The sequence below is a fragment of the Siphateles boraxobius genome, unplaced genomic scaffold (genome assembly GCF_051911475.1).
Source record: "Siphateles boraxobius isolate OS27281-9 unplaced genomic scaffold, OSU_SipBor_1 86, whole genome shotgun sequence".
In the NCBI taxonomy this organism is placed as follows: Eukaryota; Metazoa; Chordata; class Actinopteri; order Cypriniformes; family Leuciscidae; genus Siphateles; species Siphateles boraxobius.
In genome coordinates, this window is record NW_027509215.1 from 2,802,889 (window position 1) to 2,823,365 (window position 20,477).

Consider the following 20,477-nt stretch of genomic DNA (forward strand, 5'->3'; position numbering starts at 1 on the left):
CAAATTTACATTGCTATTTGCTTAAATTAGTGATGACATTTCAAATAAGCAATATTTGATTGTTCCAAGGTCAGCAGTGACACTCTTACCCCTGTCAATAGAAGGGTAGAAGGAAAGATGAGAAGGAAAGGCAGAGAAAGGTACAGATGCTGTATTCTGAAAAAGAATGAGGGGAAAATAACAATTATAATATGCACAAGTCAAATTTGCCACTATGCAACAAAACACGTAAAAACACTCACGCACCTGTGGGTAGGTTGGAAAACTTGGGTAATTCACTAAGATTAGTTTGCTGAAATTAAACTTGTAGGTGAAACGTTTCCCTTTGGTCTTGTGCAAAATTCGCTTATTATAATAATACCTGATTTGAAGGGGGGAAAACAGATTTGTCAAACAATGGATTTGTCTCTTCATAAAATGTTAAGAAAATTATGTTTCTATAATTTGTTATTTTTGTATGCATGAATGTTTGTACATATAATTGGAACAATAGGCACATGACATTACAGGACCGGCATATATATATATATATATATATAGTAAATATGATAGTCATATGAAAATCATACTGTAATATATTTTATGATGGAAATAGAATATAGTTATATTAGTATAGTTATATTAACATATACTGTAGGACTACATATATTTGAAGTTGATATATCAATATTGTTCATAATCATAAGCCATTTCTTTATATTTTCTCCATAAATCTGGAGAGAAGTGAGATAATCACGTAAACCTATAATACTATATATATATATATATATATATATATATATATATATATATATATATATATATATATATATAATTTAATCTTTGTATGTATGTATGTGTATATGGATGAAGTGCATGTAGCCTACCTTAAAGCTCTGCTGAGTTTGTCGTAATTCATGTGTGGCTTGCCCTTCCTCTCCCCCCACAGTTTAGCCAATCTCTCTGGGTCTCTGATTACAAACTCTCCCCATTCGCTGCCCCACGTGATAGCTCCGCCTTCGCCACGCCCCAACAGCTCTAACAGGAAGTGCCACAACTGCACCTGCCGCGAGCCTGGAGAGCACGCTGGTCTATACGCCCAATCAGGGAAAAGCACTGCTGAGGGAAACAACATGCAAAGTTATGCTTGAAAGATAGAAAGAGTAATTGAAAACAATTCAGTCTGTACTGAATGAAACATCAAAGTTTTCAATCCAATTATTATTGCATCACCCTAGGCCTATATTTTTCCCTGCACACCTAGCCAAAATAAACAATTCAGATGAACCGTATCCCATAATACTGTTCACATATAACGTTAGTGGGATCTCCCTGAGTTTCAAAGGCTATTTGTAATTTGGCACACATCCTTTGAAATGACGGCAGGAGAAGAGACATTATGTTATGCATTTTCTATCATGATTGTAACGGATTCATTTTGTGGTTGAATTTAATACATTTGTTTTATGCTCCAAACGAGACTTAAAATAATGTGTTTGGTTAAAGCCAGCTACGAGGTCTCCGAGAGGTATATAATACATTTTGTGAAATTGCCTAATATAGTATAAATACCACTTTAGTGTTGTAAAGATATTGTAAATCACCAATATAGTCTCATCTGAGCCTTATTGGTCTGTCATCGCTCGTCAATGTCAAAATATTTTAGATGACCAATCAAATTAAAGTAGGCGGGCTCTATATTCACAGAAGCTGCTCAGCTGAGTTTACAAGTTTACAGTCTCTCGACGCTTCAGTAAACGGTCCTAGTGCTTTCGATATAAGATGTAAGTAGCTAAACGAAACATTTCAAAAATAATCTCGTAAACTAATAAACTTTTGTCTAATTTCGTCATTTTTAATTGAAAATAGGCCAATTTACGTAATTCAAGTAATGTAATAATTAGCAGTTGTCAATGTGAGGGGACAAGAAACATTAATTAAGCCGTATATCGTTAGTCATTCGATTAATAATGAATGTGTTCTTACTGTGGTTTAATTTTTAAGAAATGTTTTACCTAGCGTTCGTATCGCCTTCAGTAAATTAACTTGCCAAAGAAAATGATTAATAATAATACAAAAATAGGCTAAATATCAGTTGACCCTATGTTTACTTGCACTGAGACAGACGAAAATGAAAAGACTATTATTAGTCAAAGCTCTGCTTTAGGAGGGGAAGAAACAGGGCAAGATAAGGAGACTGAGAAAAAGAAAGAGTGATGGAGATGAGGAGAGAGCAGAAAAAATGAGAGAAAATCTACTCACTGACATGGTTTTAAAACTTTCTTAATCCATTTTTTGGTCCTCAAACTGAAATGTACATAGTGATCCTACAAATGTTAATTTAAATTCAGTGACTTCTTCAAAACTTCTGGTTTCTCAACATGAAACAAAAACACTTAAAAAAATATGTTAGCTAAATAGTTCTGTCATGTGAACTTTTTTTGGGGAAGTTTTGGTTATCCATGCCAAATAATATACAAGCGTATTTCAGATATGGAACGGTGCACTCTTGTGTGTTTTATGACCATGGTTTAGACTGAAAAAGGCGGTACACGATCTTGGTTAGCAATTTGACTTTAGGCTACTGTAATACAATAATACAATGTAATAAAATAATACATATTTTCAGTGCATCAAAAAGCGTGCTCCTTAAGATACCAACAGACAGCCTAACCTAGCACAATAGTGCATAAAAAGTCAACAAAATGAAGTATTTGTACCTCATAATTAAATACAAAATGAGGGACAAACTGCAAAAAGGTCTACTTTCTGAAAAAAAAGAACCCCCTTTACACTAGGCTGGCTGTAGGCTTGATACACACACAGACACACACACACACACACACACACACACATTCACTTACTTCTGTTCCAGTAAGTCGAGGGAAAAGGACCCAGAGAGGAATTACAATTACACTCCATCTGTAAAATATTAATATCTTCATCATCGTCTTCATAATCAGCATCGTCTTTATTCCCTGAGCTCAATTAAATCAGTGAGTAAACATAAGAAGCGATTCGATTGTTTGGAATCCCAATTACTTCAAGTAGACTTTCAGATCTTCATGTCACTGCTGGACTGTTTTGGTGGGTTTGAATAAATGCAGAAAAAAGATTAGGCTATAGCCTTCGTTTACAGTGTCATTCGATCTAATGTTATTTTAGCTACATATGCTAGCCTACTTTAAGCTGCCGATGATGTCAGCCTTTCAAAGATTTCAAAATCAAAAAAAAAAAAAACAATCTCTTTTCACAATGAGTTTCTGTTTTCCATGTGTCAGATGTGTCAAAACATCCATAACATTCATTCTGTCCGTCTTGTTTTCCCTTCTATCAAATCAAATAATTTTCATTTTTTGTTTAAACATTGTCAGTTCTTTCTTTAAAACATTATACTATGATACTAAAAATACAAAATCACGATAGAAAATCACTAAATAAGAATGTATGAATAAAAAGGAAAATCTGTTCAAATGATCAACACTTTAAATTTGATCAAATCATCAACAGGCCTATCATAATTCATAATCGCAATAAACAAATAATGCACTAAAACTCAGTAAAGCCTAAAATTAACTAAGTGTTTAATAAACTTCTGAAGGCCTAATGAATCATTTTCCTCTTTTGAATTTATAAAACAACCCAAGTATAATTTCTGTAAGACTCTTTAAGAGAGATGTCGTTACCTGTTCAGTGGAGATGCTCTTTCTGGAGGAATGAAGAAAAGACACCTGTAACCATTCCCTCACTATTTATCTTTATCCCTGTCCCTCTCTCTTATTTACTGTACAACTATTACCTTCATCCCTGATCTCTCTCTCTCTCTCTCTCTCTCTCTCTCTCTCTCTCTCTCTCTCTCTCTCTCTCTCTCTCTCTCTCTCTCTCTCTCTCTCTCTCTCTCTCTCTCTCTCTCTCTCTCTCTCTCTCTCTCCACCAATCCAAACTGACATAGGTGATACCCAAGCTTTCCGTTTTTAGGAGGATGTTTTGTATTGGATGTGGATTTGCCTGGGTCAACACACATGGGTAGAGAGAGAGAGAGAGAGAGAGAAAATTTAGACAGTTTAATAATTCAGATAAATTAGCTTAAATTATTTGATAGAAAAACAAAATAAATATCTCACCTTAAAGGGAACGTTTTCAGAAAATAAGAAGGTTCTCTGAAAGTTATGAACAAAATGTTAGCACAAAAACATTTATACATCGTTTATGGAACTTTTTTGAAACGTATTGTTCATCTAACATTTTTTACATTTTAGGACTAAATTACTTATTTCAGAATGTTTAGAGACATTCAAAAGTAACGTTTCCATGATGTTTGCAAAATGATCAAATCAGAATTTTCCCTTCACGTTCGTATAATCAAGATTTTTTCTTTGTAAAACATTTAAAAACTGGATGCTTTGAACATTCAGAGAACATTCAGAAATAACATTTTCATAACTTAACGGGGACTTTAGCTAAATGTTTTTAGAATATAATTTTCTTAGCTGGGATACCATACAGTAGGCCTACATTATAACCAATATAAAAATACATATGTAAAAATATTATTAAAATAAAATGAATGTACCCTTTTTATTGTTACATTAAACATTCACACAATTTTTTTTTATAAAAAATATAAAGTATATAAGCTTTAGAAAGTACTTAAATGTTTCTTTAACCAAAGCAAAATTAAATCTTTATACTATTTAATCTAAATGAACACATACGGTAATTAACGATAAAATCATGACCTATGCAAATTGTCCTCTTATGTCTCTGAATATCTGTCAAATCATGAAACTTCAACTAAAGGAACATCTTGACTAAAGGTGAAATAAACTGTAAATTAACAAATGAAAGAGATTTTATACCTCTCTGTCTGTCTGTACACACACACGCACACACACACACACACACACACACACACACACACACACACACACACACACACACACACACACACACACACACACACACACACACACACACACACACACACACACACACACACACACACACACACACACACACACACTGCAATGTGACAGGTGACACCGGAGGCTTTTAATTCCAGTGTACACACAAATTCTGGTCCAGACAGACATCAATAATTCAGGCTGTTAATTGAGTTGAACGTTGTGCTTTTAGCTGTAGGACTGTAGGTCAGACCTCTAACATTTTGAGTACACACTATACATTTAGATACACAAATTCACAAAGTGAATGCACTATTTCTTTGCACCATATTAATTTAGCTAACATCTGAAGTTTTTTCACATCTGAACTGTGTGTGTGGTCCCTACATGGGGACCCCACAAGTATAGTAATGTCATGTACATTTTGACCTTGTGGGGACATTTTTTGATACCCATGAGGAAAAAAGCTTATAACCCATGAGGAAAAAAGCTTATAAATCATGCAGAATTATCTTTTTTTGAAAATCTAAATCTAGCAGAAAGTTTTCTGTGATAGGTAAGTTTAGGGTATATGGAATATCTATGGAATATCCCCATAAAACATGGGAAACCCCGTGTGTGTGTGTGAGTGTGTGTGCGTGGGTGTGGATTAGATGGTCTAAATGAAATGTTTGTTTTAAAGTGGACAGTGCCAAAGCTCTTTATACCCCTTCCTCATCAGTTCAACTTATCCTTTCATTCTCATCTCCTCTCCCTTCTCATCCTTTCTTCCCAGATGTCCCTCTCTATCCTTCTTACTGCTGCTTATTCCTGTTCACGCTGAGAGCAGAGAGGAGATTTGTAGATCTTATAGTGAGTGTATGTGCTTAACAGGCATGACATAGAGAGACTGTGTGTGTGTGTGTGTGTGTGTGTGTGTGTGTGTGTGTGTGTGTGTGTGTGTGTGTGTGTGTGTGTGTGTGTGTGTGTGTGAGAGGTCACAGGGCTCATCTTTAAGGATGAATCCTGTTATACGTTAGGAGGATAAAAGGCTCTTGTGTGTTTGTGCAAAGTCAGTAATCTCAGATCAGATTGATTCCATTGGGAACTCACTCTCTCCCCTGAGACATGAGAGAGAGAGAGAGAGAGAGAGAGAGAGAGAGAGAGAGAGAGAGAGAGAGAGAGTTTCTTCTCACTGAACAAAATATTTGTTTATTCAGCTTTATTTACATTTATTCATCGCAGACACTTTTATTAAAAATGTATTTTACTTTGCGATTTTCTTAGTTTATTGGACTATACCTTATTTTGTTTAGGAGAGAATTATTTTACAGTATATGCTATGACTTTTAACATTACTTTATTTACTGCATTATTGTCAGTTTATTGCAGAGTTATTGTGAAAAGCAGATAATAAAATAAGATAGATTAGAATAGAATTAAAATGGATTAATCTTCCTTGGCGCTGCCTCCTGCTGAACTTTTGATTTCTTATTGGAATGTAATTTTCATCTTTATCATTACTGTATTATTGCCAGTTTAATTAATATTGGCCTACTAGTTATTTTTGCAGCAAATGCTTTAGCAATATAAAGATTTAGTAATGCAAATAATTAATTAGGCTTTTAATAAATAAAAATAATTAACTTATTTTGTAAAAGCACAATATAATTGATATTGATTGATCTGCCTTGCCGTTGTCTTATTGATTATTGACATTTTGTTTTATTTATTTATTTAGCCTTAATTATTCTTTTAAAAATTAATGTAATGTTTACTTTTAGTTTACATTTACAATTAGTTGTTTAGAGATGACTAATTTTAACTAAATACATTTTAATTTGTTATACTTGTTTCCTCCAATTACATAATTGATATTTTTACTTTACAATACTTATTTTGCACTCACTGTATTCAGATTTCAGAAGCTGCAAAACACTTTGGCAATACAAAAGTGGGTTACACTTTATTTTTAGTTCAGGTTTAATTTTAGGGTTAGTTTTATGTAATTAAGCAAAATTTATAATTTATCTATATAATTTTTAAAATATATAGTAGTCACTATATTGCTATAGTGACTACATAACGTGTAACAAAGACACTGTAAAATAAAGTGTTTTTGTTATAAAATAGAGGAAAGAGATCTGCCTTATGCCAAAATACTAAGAGACACAAGCACATCCTAATTACTCTCTTTTTTCTTTTCTTTTTTAATTAATGTTAATTCCTTCATATTTTCTAAGAATATTTGTCAATTGTTATTTTCTCGGATAGCTCATCAGAATGATTTTATATCCTTATTCATTAGTTAAAATATTAATTTATTTCATTTGGACTACACAGAATTTTACTGTTTGGACCATTTTTATTATGAAAAATGGTCCTATTATAAAGTGAAATTGAGAGTAGCCCAAATGATGTAAACAAAGTATATAAAAATAAAAAAAAGGGATATAATAACAGCAAATTAAATAAAATTACACACCTGAGTTGCAGACTATTTAGCAATGTGAAAAGTGTAGTTTTTCCCCCTCTCTTTTTCAAGGCAATAAAGTTGGAGTGAATTAGATTTGAGAACGAGAGAAGGGGACAGACTGTGTGTGTGTGTGTGTGTGTGTGTGTGTGTGTCTGAAGAATTCTCTGGTCTTTGCTTGCAGACTTTTTTGTGGTCACTCTCTGACTCGCCTCCAGAAGACTGAAACCTCTATCTATCTGTGCGTGTCCCCAGATCTCTGCTCTTTCTCTTCCATTAATGCTGACAAATCTCTTTCTCTGCCCAGCTCAGGGGAGTTGTGGTTTCTAAAAGGTTTCTGTATGTTTCCCATGCCTCTATCAGTCTATGTTGAGGAAAATAATATATCCGCCCGAAACAAGAGACAAATAGCCAGAGACATTGAGAGGAAAAGTGCCAAAACTGCTGCAACTGAATCACACACACACACACAGACCTTAATAAAAATGAGGCAGGACCCAAGTGTATTCACTGTTTTATAACTTCATCTTTTTAATCATGTGTAATCTTAATCTCATGTGTAAACAAATTCAGAGGAGACCTCCATCATTGGCCTTCTGCTCTTTATAAATAACATCCTGACCTCATGTTTGGGATTCCAGATGTCCAGACCTCACATTTTTCCCTCATGGACAGAATACAGATTCTGAATTCCAGATCTGCAGTTAAGACCATATTTTTATGTACTTAGCATATTTATAAGGAATATAATGCAAGAACATTGGTGACCAGCAACAAGAATTCAATGCTCTGAACATCTCAATTGTGTTCTTACCCCGACTCTGAATTATGACAAAGAAGGGGAAAAAAAGATCTGGAGTCTAGAATCCAAATCTAGTGGCTGATTAATCTCATTAGTATCATTTAATCATGGCTCAAACATAATCAAACTTACAATACCTGAACATGACGATTAACTTCACATGAACATGAGAAGAAAGGTAAATGACCCTTTTGATAACAAAGTCCATGAAGCACAGCTGACCTTCAACAGAAGATATGACTTTTTCAGCTTCCCAAAGGTGTGTGTGTGTGTGTGGCTGTACATCGGTTATCTCATTATTTGTTCCAGTCAAAACATCAGTAGTGATTTTTTTTCCCATTAGTGATTTTGCAAATTAAATAAAAACAAAGGAATCACAGCGTGTTAGAGCTACATTGCAACTGCTCAGTCATTCATGAAATAAACAACAAATATTTACAAACAAAATTCACAATTATAAAAAAATACTGTTTTTAACATTCACAACTAAAGATAAAGAGATGTTTTTGAGCGCATTTACACTGTAAGTGTCTATGAAAAATCAGTTACAGAAATGTTCTGCGCATTTGTTAATGTCGCCCAAATGATTTGGATTAGCAGTGTTTGTACAGAGATTCAGGCAATGTGACAAAACACCAGTGTTTATGTGGTTCTGGAACACCATCTAGTGGAGATTAACCTGTAATTCCTCTCTTTATAAGGCTTGAAAGCTTATTTGGACACTAGAGAGGCAGATAATGTTGTGGTCAATCTTTGAATTGGTGTCGTTTGTGTATTGTAGCGTAGTTATTTTAAGATGTACATAGAGACTTGTGTGTGTGTGTGTCTGAGAGCGTGTAACATATTCTTTACATGAGCGTAATGGGTTAAAACTGAAGGAGCATTTGGAATCATAACTGCATGTTTGCGTGGAATCATGAGTAACAAGTCCATTCATATTCACGGATGAAAACACATCCAGAGAAAGCTTCTGAATAAAAATTACTTTAAAACACTAATCTTCTTTGCCATAGTAGCATTTTTTCATGTGTTTCTCAAGCCTGGATTTTACTTTGACTCTTCATTACAGCCATCACAATCAAGCTTTAAGAGTTAACCATGATTCTCTCTAGCTCTTTTCCTGTGGACTTCATTTTTTCCCACCACCCTTAATCGCAGCCCCCTCTCTCTTGGTCTCTCTCTCTCTCTATGTGAGGTTGTGGAGAGGTTGGCTGACCCTCATGCAGCTCCAGTAAAGTGCTCTGGCCAGCGTCAACACCACCAGCAACAACGCCGCTGCCCAGGACGCATAAATACCCCCGTACACACGTGCCTGGGACCACGTCCCTGCCTGCAGACAAACACAGAATACAGTTTGATGTTATTTTGACAGGACTCACAATTGGTAACACTTTATGTTGATCTACATACACTGTTGTTCAAAAGTTTTTTTTATTTCAAATAAATAAATACTTTTATTCACTATGATTTCTATTTCAGATAAATCTTGTTATTTTGAACTTAAAAAATTATCACGGTTTCCAAAAAATTATCAAGCAGTCAAACTGTTTTCAACGTTGATGATAGTAAGTAGCGTTTCTTGCAAATTAGCATATTTGGATAATTTCTGAAGGATCATGTGACACTGAATACTCGAGTAATGATGCTGAAAATTCATCTTTGTCATCATAGGAAACTGCATTTAACTAAAATAGAAAACAATTATTTTAAATTTTAATAATATTTCACAATATTACTATATTTTTTATCAAATAAATGCAGCCTTGGTGAGCATAAAAAACGTTAAACTTCATATGATCATGAACTAACACTGAATAATAGTTTTCAGCATTTATTAGACTAAATGTCAACATTTACTAATATATTTTTGAAGATTAAAAGTTTTTGTTTGTTAACATTAGTTAATGCAACCTGAACTAACATGATCAATTGAACAAGTGTATATTTATTAACTAACATTTACAAAGATTATTAAACATTGTAAACAATATATTACTCGGTTCATATTAGTTAACAATTCATTAATGTTAACAAATTCGTTTTTGTATTTTTAATGCTTAACTTTATTGGAAAAATTAATTAATATTTGATGCTAATTCATAAATTTGTGACTCAGCTTGGAAATAGTAATGCACCATCACAAAACTTATTAAAGATATGGTTCACAATAAGTGATATGCTAATTATACTTAAGTTTAAATAGACACTCAAGAAAATACAAAATATAGTCTACAATTAATTACAACATGATGCACACTCACAATCAGACCAGAAGCTGAGATGCTAAATAGCAAGCACAGCAGGTAACACCACAGACTCCGCCTCCTCGGATATCGCTGGCCAATCGAAGATCTGGTGAAGAGACCAACGAGAAGAACAGCAGAGGGTAATGGAATGGAACATGCAAAACTATTAAAAGGCAAAGAATGTAATTTCTGCGCCACTAACATCAGTACACAGAATTCCAAAAATAATGACTGTAACAGAACAGCTTTCCTAAACACTCCCCCTATCTGTCATTGATCAGACACAGTTAGTCCCACCCCAAACTCATGCCATTGGCTAAGCAAATGTTGTGTGTGCTTAAACAAACAGAGCACTGTTTTATCTACAGACAATGAATAGCTTACTTAGAGTCGTCTAAGATAAGACAGGATGTTACAATTTTATGGGACATTTATCAACATTGAAAAAATGGCAGCCAGTTAAAGGCAATAAGGCTTTTCCGAAAGCTAAAGCTGTTTACTGGGAGCTGACAGAGAGAGACAGACTGTAAATGTTGACTCATTTATGATCTAATGTAACTGTTCCTAGTACAGATTTATTTGGCATGTGCAAATTGTTTCGAGAATGTCGGCTGGGAAATACTCACACTTTTCTGCAATGGGGGCATCGAGCCAGTGTCCTGTCAGTAAACTCGGTCCACTGAAATGTTGAGAAAGTTGTTGAGAAGCTACTGTGAGGCAGTTGCATAAATAAAACACGAATAAACAGCCATCTGATCTTCCACTTTAACCTGACGCTGAAGCTGAGCCGAGTGATTCGGTCATGATTTCAATGATAATGATACGCTGTGTGTCTGTATGATGTTGCTGACTGTATTGTGCGTGTGTACGTACCAGGAAAGTGTTGCTGCAGTGTCCGCAGGAAACTCTAGCTCCAGCAGGTTGTGGTTCTGGACTGGCTGGGCCTGGATGGACTGGCCCCAAATTTATGATCCTCTTACTAGTCCACAGACAAGGAGACAAAAACATCACATTTTTCTCCACATACACAATCCAGATTGAGACAAGAAGTTTATTAGTGTCAAACATTTCACTTGTTTTAAATTTAACTTTGTCTCCGTCTTACCAATAAGGCCGAGGGCAGGCGATCCTTTGGGATGTGACCTTGCAGATGAGAAGACAGTTACAAGGACACCGCACATATTTCTTCCCTGCAGGGGCATTCTTAATGGGCTGGAGAGAATGAAGGTTAATGAAAAGAATAGAAAGGAGGAGAGCGACAGAAAAGAGAGTTAATTTTGGTTACCCAAAGATGGTCACATGATTTTAAAGGTACACTTTGAGCAATTTTCAGAGCGGCTACCAATAGCAGTGAAAGTATACGTAAGATCCCACCCTCCCTTCAGAGCATCTCCCAAACCCCGCCTCCTCCAAAACACATGAGCGTATACAGCAGGGAGCAAACAAAAGCTTCACGAGAGATGGCATTAAACTACCTCATGTCTCAAAGCACATAACTTTACAATAATAATGAACGTAAACAACTTACAGAGCACTTACGTGTACCACCTGACTGCAGAATCATTTAGGCATTGATAGTGTTGCCATTGAAACGCATACATTCGAGTCACAAACTAATCTGACAGTAGTTACGGCATGAATGTAGCATAAGATCGTAGTTTTGGTTCAGGAGGAACTGAAAAAGGTGGCTGCTGTTTCGGTGCTCAGTTCACATCTGTCTAACTCTGCATAGCATGAAACGCGCTGAAGACGCATGATGTCTGTGTGAGCAGGGTGTACAGAGGTATGAAAATACATACAATGATAGGCAGGTAGGACATCGTATCATTGCATTTGGACCGAATTAAATGATTGGACGAATATTTTATGGTGCTACGCCTTCCACAGACCACTTATGGCGCTTTTCCATTACCAGTACCAGCTTGACTCGACTCGACTCGCCTTGGCTCGCCTCGACTCGGCTCGCTTTTCGTTCCGTTTTCCATTGCAGAAAGTAGCCACAAATAGTACCCGGTCGTCATAGCGACGCCTTTCGTTCCTCGTTGCCCCATCAAGCTCTCGCTGGATCCTCTCTTCGGCAACCAAACAAAGGAATGTCTGCACCTCCTCGTTTGACCACGGCGTATTCTTCCGAGTTGCCATAATAATAGTAGTAAGTTTAGTAACTATCTCTGGCTAAACTATTTTAAAAAGGCGGGGTTATTCTGGATACTCCATCTGGCGCGTGCAATGATGACGCAGTGAATAGTGACGATTCTCTCTGACCAATCAGCAGTCGGCATTGTTTTTACGTCACATTTTAGTATCGCCTCAGCTCGCTTAGAACCTGGCCGGAGGTGGTACGAAAAAAAGTACCCGAAAGCAGATACAGGTACAACTTTTACACAGTGGAAAACCAAACAAAGGCGAGTCGAGTCGAGCCGAGCTGGTACTGTGTAGTGGAAAAGCGCCATTAGTGATTGCTGTCAGGATGTGAAGAGACTCAAACAGCATAACAAATATTGTTTCTGGAACAAACCGCCTACCCTGCCTTTAATAAACAAAACTATGCGTCTTGGAGACAAATATTGAAGCTGGAGCTACTTCTATGTACATGCTTCATATGTATATGACGAGTCAAGCATATACTGGGTTTCTCCGCAGCGGTCATCATCCCGCTCGGTCTAAAATAGTCTGAATATAAACACTTTTTATAGGTGTACCGTAGTGAATCAGGATAAGACAAAAACACGGTTTGGAAGGTGGATTAATGATGTACTCGTTCATACAAATTTTGTACATTTTAAACAAAAAATTAGATAGCGCACCTTTAAGTTTTGGGGCTGTCAATAGATAATTTAAAAAAAAAATCAAATTCATTAAATGGAATGCAGAATAATTAATTGCATATGCACTACCGTATTTAAGTTTGGGGTCAGTACGATTTTAAAGAAATGTATACTTTTATTCAGAAAATATACATAAAATTGATCAAGAGTGACAAAGACTTTTACATTTTTTTTACAAAAAATAAAATCACTTTCAAATAAATGCTGTTCTTTATATTCATCAAATAATTCTAAAAAAGAAAACAATTATTTTTAATTGTAATAATATTTCACATTATTGTTTTTACTGTATTTTGATCAAATAAATGTAGCCTTGGTGAGCAGAAGAGATTTAAAAACATTAAAAAACAAAATCTTACTGCCCCCAAATTTTTGAATGGTAGTGTATCAATATTTACTGACAGAAGCCCCAAAACCATCAGACCTATTACATTAGTCTATTGATCAACAACTCAATCTGTATATAGTATTGTCTCTAATAAAACTGTATTGTTTACAGTCATGACAATATTTTGAATTGAATCAATAACTGCAGGATGCAAACTAACAACCATTAAACACATATTTTGAGGCAAAACTTCAGAATTTTATAATTGTGCAAAAGTTTATATGCTATTATGCCCAATAACTTTTCATGTTTTAAGTGTGGATGTGCTCTATCCCAACTCACAGTAGCTTCATTGCAGACTCCACACTTGACCACATGTTGGTGGATTTTGCCCTCAACGCTGATGAGCGACTGGCACACCCTACAGCTGATGACTGGGGCACTGCCACTTTCTGGAGACGTCAGGGGGGAATACGGTGGAGGGTTCTCGCCCAACAACATAGGTGGCTGAGTCGAGCTCGGAAACGGAGGAAAACCTAAAAAGGGAGAGATTGTCATTCCAGTCAGCACATCCATTAGACTTGGATCTGTCACAATACGAAAGAAAATATCTGCCACGACTTTATTGAGACTTAAAGCTTGAAATGTTTCATTCATACAGTACACCTGTAATGTCTGGATAAAAGTGTCATTAGTTCAACATAGATACTGAAAATATTGGTTCATGAAATTGATTAAAAGTCTAAAGTTTCAAAGTTTAAACTAAACACTAAAACTTCCGCTTTGGGAAAGTGAAACAGTTGTCGCCCAGGCCATAAGGATTAACAAGAAAATCAGATTTGGTCTCGAGATCTGCTGAAAGGAGCTTTGTAAAGAGACTGCTGGAATGCGCCTTATTACTAGAGGCATGTAGCCTACATATTTGCCTATCCTTATGAGGGCCACATGTAAAAAAATAAAAATAACAAAAAAAGTCCCCAAAAATACAGTGAAACTTGGTGAAACCCTGTTTGTGAGGATATTTAGGAGTTCTTACTCTTTGAAATACTCCCAAAATCAATAGTCATTAACCACTGCCTCTATGGCCTATGATATAAGTAATAAGTAAGTGTAGACATAATAAGTAATATAGTGAAACAACCGTTTGTGAAAAAACATGAATTGTTTTCATAAAATGTTTCCAGTGTATCACCATATCAACACACCACCATCCTCAGAACGCCCTTTAGTAACTTTCTATTGGTACCGCCCACTCTGTGCAATGATTGGTTTGGGTCTCCTCAGCCAATATTTTCAGGCTTTCTGAATGGCCCAAAGATGTGCCAATCATGTGTGTTTGGGTGTAGCTGGAGTTCGCGGATACAACAGATTACTGTAAATGTGTAATGTAGAGACGCCGACTCGCCGGTAAATATGGATAATGAAAACCTGTGTACAGCCGTCCCCAGGCATATGTCTAGTTTTAGACAATATTACCTTATTATATTTCGTCTCGGAAAGGCCAATACCAGAACAGTAAACAGACCCGAACAAGCCAACAGTGATATTCATTCATTAGAGATTATCAGCCTCCGAGATGGATGACAAAAGTATGCAAGGATCAATTCAACATAGATTTGGTTGACAAAATAATACCATCCACCCAACGCAGGTGTATCGTTTGAAACTGCATTATATGCTTAGTAGCAGCATACATCTACAGTATCCGCGCGCATGCACGTACGCGCACACAATTCATCTGCCTCTGCACTGCGATCCGCCAGAAAATCATCCGTTCGAGTACTGCCTCCATGCCACCAACGTACAAAGACAAGAAAAACAACCCATAACCTGTACCTAACCTAAATCGTAGTAAATGCACAGGTGTGTGTGTGTGTGTGTGTGTGTGTGTGCGCGGGCGCGGGCCCGTGACAGCGCAGAAACGCGCCGCGCTCGCTACTCACTCTGCGGTTTGATCGGAGCACCATGTGGAGCTGCTCCGGGAGACACCCCGCCGTTCCCACTGCCGAGAGCTCCATCACTGACATCCGAGAGCAACGGGGACCGCTCGCCATCCGCCATACCGAAAGCGTGGCGTAAAGAGGGGGAGCGGCGAGAGCTTGTATTGTTGTGCTACCGGAGAGTGTGTGTGTGTGTGTGTGTGTGTGTGTGTGTGTGAGTGTGGACGGAGCCCGCCTGCGTCACACGGGTACGTCCGCTGCTGTGGCAACGCTTGTGCGCATCCGTGCGCTCGGGGGGTGTATTGCATGATATACCCCTGAGCAACCAGCGACATGCTGTTCCTCCTGTCACTTACAACCATTTCAAAGATCACTATATTACCCAAGAGACTTGTCTTCTGAAAAATGCATACATGCCAAAATTAAGAAAAATAAATAAATAGGAAAAGCAATTATATGTTTATTAGGCTGAGTTTTACAAGAATGTGATCGAATAAAGCAGGTGTGCAGTACTGAATACCTGTACGTACATTTGTTGAGATTTTTAGCAGGCACCTCTTAGTCAGGGCTGCTTTCAGGGTTAAAAGTAACCCTGTAAAGTCTGACATATTAAATAATGTTCAGATTTTTTTCATCTTGATATGGGACAATTTATTTGAACAAAAATATTTATACAAAATATTTTTTAAAGTAACCAATTTTGAAATTTATGCATAGCCGTAATTTGCGAGTGGGACATGTCCCCACCACTTTTTGCCAGGGTCGATTGTGTCCCCACCACTTTTGAAACATCTCGCGGCACGGATGTACCAATACAAATAAATAAAACAGCTCCAGTTAACTAACTTAGTTCGTTTGTTAAATACCGGTAAGAGGCGATCTGAAATGTGTTGTTTTTTAAATCAAGTGACCAAAGTGCTCGTTGCCGCTGCTATCATTGGCGCGGATACAGTGTTCTTGTGACTCACGCACAGTCTTCACACGGACGCGCGCCAATCCGTTGCGGAGAGAATCTCTAATTCGTTACGGTGAAATCACAAAACAAAATGCACAAAAACGTGTCCCTGCTTGATATACAACCACTATTAAACAATCGGTTTTGATGAGGGGGGGGGGGGGGGGGGGGGTAAGTACATACTGGAGATAAAAGTCGGATCTATGTATTTATTCACGTGAAAATTCTCACACAATGTACTATTGTACCCCTCCCACACAGACACACCTGTCCCATCCACTTTTTAAAACAAAGTTACTGTGTTTATGATCATAAAAAGGAACGTCTTACGCACCTGTTCCTTTCCACTTTACCTAAGCTGCTGATTTGAAAAATTTTAACAGAATGTTTATTTCCTTGTTCTAAAGCTAATAAACCAGCTGATAAGTGAATTGGGTTATGGGAAGGCATTGACTGAAGTGAATTGGATTATTGGGACATGTTCATAGGTTATGTTTCTGGGTTGGATCCAAGACTGTCAATGAAAGGCTGTAGAACTGTATCTGTATAGATGTTGTCAACACTGTTGAAGTGTCTCTTCTCATGGTTCAGTCACTCTCTGTCTCCCTCAGGTCAGGTTGATGCAGTCCATTGGTCTGTTCATGGGCAGTGTGATCTCCAGTTCTTCCCTCTCCATGATGAATCTGGCATTCCCCTCATGTTTGTGGACTGGATGAGGCAGGTGAAGGCCTAACTTACTGAAACAAAGAATATGCACACATATCTAGTGAGTAACTACACTTGATGGAAAAAGTAAACTATTTTAGTTAATAGCTTACTCACTACTTTGGAGTTCTGAGGTCAAGAAAAGTCTCCCTCACATCCAGCACCAAATCAGATGCTTTTGTATCTGGCAGTTTAACTCTCACCTTGCACGATAGAGAGAGAGAGAAATTATGTGAGATTACATTGATAATACATTTTTTTAAATAAAGAGAAACAGCTCAGTCATTTAAGGACAGCCAAGAGTTTTTAGTCCAATCATCTTTTGCTATCTGCTTTTAATGCACCATCAAAGCCAACTCTATCTCTTACAGGGAGAAGAAAGGATGTCTCAAACCCCAGTCTTTTTTCTTTCTGGTAAATCAAATTACTAAAATCTTAAGCTTTAAAAAGTGTGGAACTTATAGCAATGTTTAGAGTTGATATTACAACTTAACTTATTCAATATTTCTAAACAGCAATGCTAATATGCAGACGTGCTGAGTAACACAAGAATGAACCTCAATGGTTCTCGCATGTTCAAGCGAACATTCTTGAACTGATGTGTGAGTTGATGAATGTTTATACGTGAATAAAAGCCTATGTAGATTCAGTCTGTTCATCATATAAAGCGATAGTTTCTTCAGAAAATGTGGCCTAAACCGCTCAAATCATTTGAATTATTTTGAACTTTTTGAAGTTAAAATAAAGTTAAAGTTAAAAGTGGTAGTTGCGTAACTGTCTATGGAGGAACTGAAAGCTGTCCGATTTCATCAGCAAAGATGCTGTTACGTTTTGTGAATGTTGTATTAATGTTTAAAATTGAATGAGTGAGGATTGAGCAGTACCAGCATGCTGTCACAACACATGGATGAGGGGTCCTTTCTGCTCAAGCCAAGAAACAAATCTTCAGTCCCAACAGACTGTTTCAGTACAATCTCGTACCTAAACATACAAACACACATGCACAGTGAGAGACCAGCTCACATACAGCTCAAATGATTTTGACATGCATGTACTTTCTCTTACTCTGGCTGTGGCCGTGGATCCGTGAGGTCATCAAAATGCGCCCCCTCGGGCACTTCATCCTCATCCCAGATGCTTTTGCTGTTCTTCTTCACAAAGGCAGTGCTACCTAGAGGAAAGATGGACAGAACCATATAGAAGGATGCTTTTGTGTTCTCACAAGTGAACCCATAAGCAGCATTAAAATAGCAAAAATAGTAGTTTGATCAAAAGTACATAAAAACTTTAAAATATAATATATTTCTGTGATGCAAAGCTGAATACATCAGCCATTACTCCGGTCTTCAGTGTCACATGATCCTTTAGAAAACGAATATGCTGATTTGATACTCAGTTATTATCAGTGTTGGAAACAGATGTGGTGCGTAATATTATTTTGGCACCTGTGATACTTTTTTCAGGGTTCATGATGAATAAAAAGAACAGCATGCATTCAAAATATAAATATTTTCTAACAATATAAATCTTTACTATCACTTTTTTATCAATTTAACACATCCTTGCTGAATAAAAGTACTTCTTTCAAAAAAAAGAAATATAATAATTACTGACCACAAACTTTTGAATGGTAGTGTATATTGTACAACTTTTTATTCATCAAAGAATCCTGAAAAAACATATCACAGGTTATAATAAAATATTAAGCAGCAAAACTGTTTCCAACACTGATAATAAATCAGAATATTAGAATGATTTCAGAAGGATCATGTCACACTGAAGACTGGAGTAATGATGCTGAGGAAAAAGCAGCTTTGCATCAATAAATTATATTTTAAAGCATATTAAAATAGAATATTATTTTAAATTGTAATAATATTTCACAATATTACTTTATTTTTCAGTATTTTTGATCAAATAAATGCAGGCTTGAGCATTAGAGACTTCTATCAAACTTTTATTTTGTGTGTATACACACACACACACACACACAATTTTAAAATAATAAGAGTAATAGCCTAATATAACGTTACCCTCTTTGTGTTTATCCCCCGAAGGTGCAGCGGGAGAACCGATATGTCCCGGGCCCAGATTTGCTATGGGGTTCACTTTCTGAAAAAAACCCCAAAAAAACAGGATAATCAGGCCTATTCAGCGACTTCCTTAACGCAAGCCGACAATGTAAAGCTGGATTTGTAAGAAGCTCAGACCTTGAGATCTTCTTCCTCATCTTCATTGTTTGGAGAGAGCAGGGCGGACAGCGCCTGGAGGTTATGCACGGACCCAAGACTCTCCATCGTTATTATTCACTAAGTTTTGACGAGACGGTAAAATATTTTTTGAGTTTTCTATAACTTATAGTTTTTTGTAAGGCGTCGCTGTGCTGCTCTTCCGGGTGCCTGGAGTTTAGCATTTCCATGGAGACTGCACGCGGATTGTATAGCAACTGTTGCTAGGCGTCTTTGTTTTTTCTATGAAAATAGTAGCTATGACATAAAACTGTCTATGCATAAAACTCACAAAACCATAATCGATGCAAATCATTTATTATCAATAGTAAATTTACAGTTGGCAATTGTGAAGTCAGATCGTTGTGTTTTAGAACACACTTTAAAGTATTATCTAAATAACGTTAACTATTTAAGGAACTTATAAAAACAATAACACAAGTTTATGTAAAAACGTTAATGAAGCGAATAATTGTAGCCTAATATAACGAGTAGCGAGTTTTAAACGAATTATTTTGTATAATTTTAAACTTTCAAATAGAGCTTACTCCGTATTGTTCCGAAGTATTTGTGGTTTTAATTAAGATAGTGTAATTATAAATATGGATTAATTTGTAATGCATTAATCTCTACTAAACGACAAGAAAGTTATACACATCCTCAAAAGGTCAGTGAATGAATGTTTACCGTGTTGTTAAGTAGAACCACTAGAGGGCGTGTTTGGTTTACTTTGTCCAAATGATTGCGGGCCTGAAGCCGAGTAGTTTGTGATAGAGTTGTGTTGAATATTAATCCCTTTTATGAATGTCAAGTAGAAACAGACGGTTCAGTAGTTCAGAATTGTGTCTCTTTAAAATATTGCTTTTATTTAACGGTAACGCCATTTGTCTTCTCACTTTATGTGGCCGGTTAATGTCAGAATCTTTATCAAGTCACTTGACCTGAGTTTTTTCAGGGACCCACTTTTCAATATCTTTCTGAACAATTAGGTTAATTTGCTCACTGTCCCTCACCGCAGCCTCTCAAATCCCTATATCCCCCAGGATATGGAAACTATAAGACTATATCTCAAAACATGAATAACCGAATTTTTAAATTATAAAAGATAAA

General features: G+C 36.4%; 3 protein-coding genes and 1 long non-coding RNA gene across 5 annotated transcripts in view; 1 reads left to right on the top strand and 3 right to left on the bottom strand.

Moving 5' to 3' along the window:
- Positions 1 to 246: 246 nt before the first annotated feature.
- LOC143731383 (uncharacterized) lies at positions 247 to 3,796 on the bottom strand. Its single transcript, XR_013200756.1, has 4 exons — positions 3,666 to 3,796; positions 2,844 to 2,901; positions 867 to 1,098; positions 247 to 361 (listed from the first exon to the last, which is right to left on the bottom strand). It is a non-coding gene; the product is annotated as an uncharacterized LOC143731383 (long non-coding RNA).
- Positions 3,797 to 7,841: 4,045 nt separating this feature from the next.
- Positions 7,842 to 15,743, bottom strand: pip4p1a (phosphatidylinositol-4,5-bisphosphate 4-phosphatase 1a). Its single transcript, XM_077222355.1, has 7 exons — positions 15,483 to 15,743; positions 13,882 to 14,075; positions 11,489 to 11,595; positions 11,257 to 11,362; positions 11,010 to 11,062; positions 10,399 to 10,489; positions 7,842 to 9,467 (listed from the first exon to the last, which is right to left on the bottom strand). The coding sequence occupies exons 1-7, from the start codon at positions 15,598 to 15,600 to the stop codon at positions 9,324 to 9,326; spliced, it is 813 nt and encodes a 270-aa protein (XP_077078470.1). The 5' UTR covers positions 15,601 to 15,743; the 3' UTR covers positions 7,842 to 9,323.
- Positions 15,744 to 15,919: 176 nt separating this feature from the next.
- Positions 15,920 to 19,550, bottom strand: dnaaf6 (dynein axonemal assembly factor 6). The gene is made up of 6 exons (XM_077222356.1): positions 19,350 to 19,550; positions 19,173 to 19,251; positions 18,205 to 18,310; positions 18,024 to 18,120; positions 17,257 to 17,342; positions 15,920 to 17,171 (listed from the first exon to the last, which is right to left on the bottom strand). Exons 1-6 carry the CDS (start codon positions 19,434 to 19,436, stop codon positions 17,042 to 17,044), a joined length of 585 nt encoding a protein of 194 aa, XP_077078471.1. The 5' UTR covers positions 19,437 to 19,550; the 3' UTR covers positions 15,920 to 17,041.
- The window catches only part of kcnab1b (potassium voltage-gated channel subfamily A regulatory beta subunit 1b), a 59,198-nt gene continuing 58,028 nt past the window's right edge, over positions 19,308 to 20,477 (top strand). The window contains exon 1 of one of the 2 annotated variants that reach the window (XM_077222351.1): positions 19,308 to 19,466. In XM_077222351.1, coding sequence (XP_077078466.1) covers positions 19,413 to 19,466 — 54 coding nt within the window. In that variant the 5' untranslated portion in view covers positions 19,308 to 19,412. The remainder of the gene's footprint in view (positions 19,467 to 20,477) is intronic. The other variant, XM_077222354.1, reaches the window with a different exon arrangement.

Excerpts from the sequence above, each read along its gene's own strand:
- pip4p1a (XM_077222355.1), bottom strand. The coding sequence starts at position 15,600 with ATGGCGGATGGCGAGCGGTCCCCGTTGCTCTCGGATGTCAGTGATGGA. Across the intron at positions 11,363-11,488 it reads GCCTGCCCTCGGCCTTATTG|TAAGAGGATCATAAATTTGG; the intron begins GTAAGACGGAGA and ends TCTGTGGACTAG. Across the intron at positions 11,063-11,256 it reads ACTGCAGCAACACTTTCCTG|TGGACCGAGTTTACTGACAG; the intron begins GTACGTACACAC and ends TCAACATTTCAG.
- dnaaf6 (XM_077222356.1), bottom strand. The coding sequence starts at position 19,436 with ATGGAGAGTCTTGGGTCCGTGCATAACCTCCAGGCGCTGTCCGCCCTG. Across the intron at positions 18,311-19,172 it reads GGGGGATAAACACAAAGAGG|GTAGCACTGCCTTTGTGAAG; the intron begins GTAACGTTATAT and ends TCTTTCCTCTAG. Across the intron at positions 17,343-18,023 it reads TGTGTTGTGACAGCATGCTG|GTGAGAGTTAAACTGCCAGA; the intron begins GTACTGCTCAAT and ends CTATCGTGCAAG.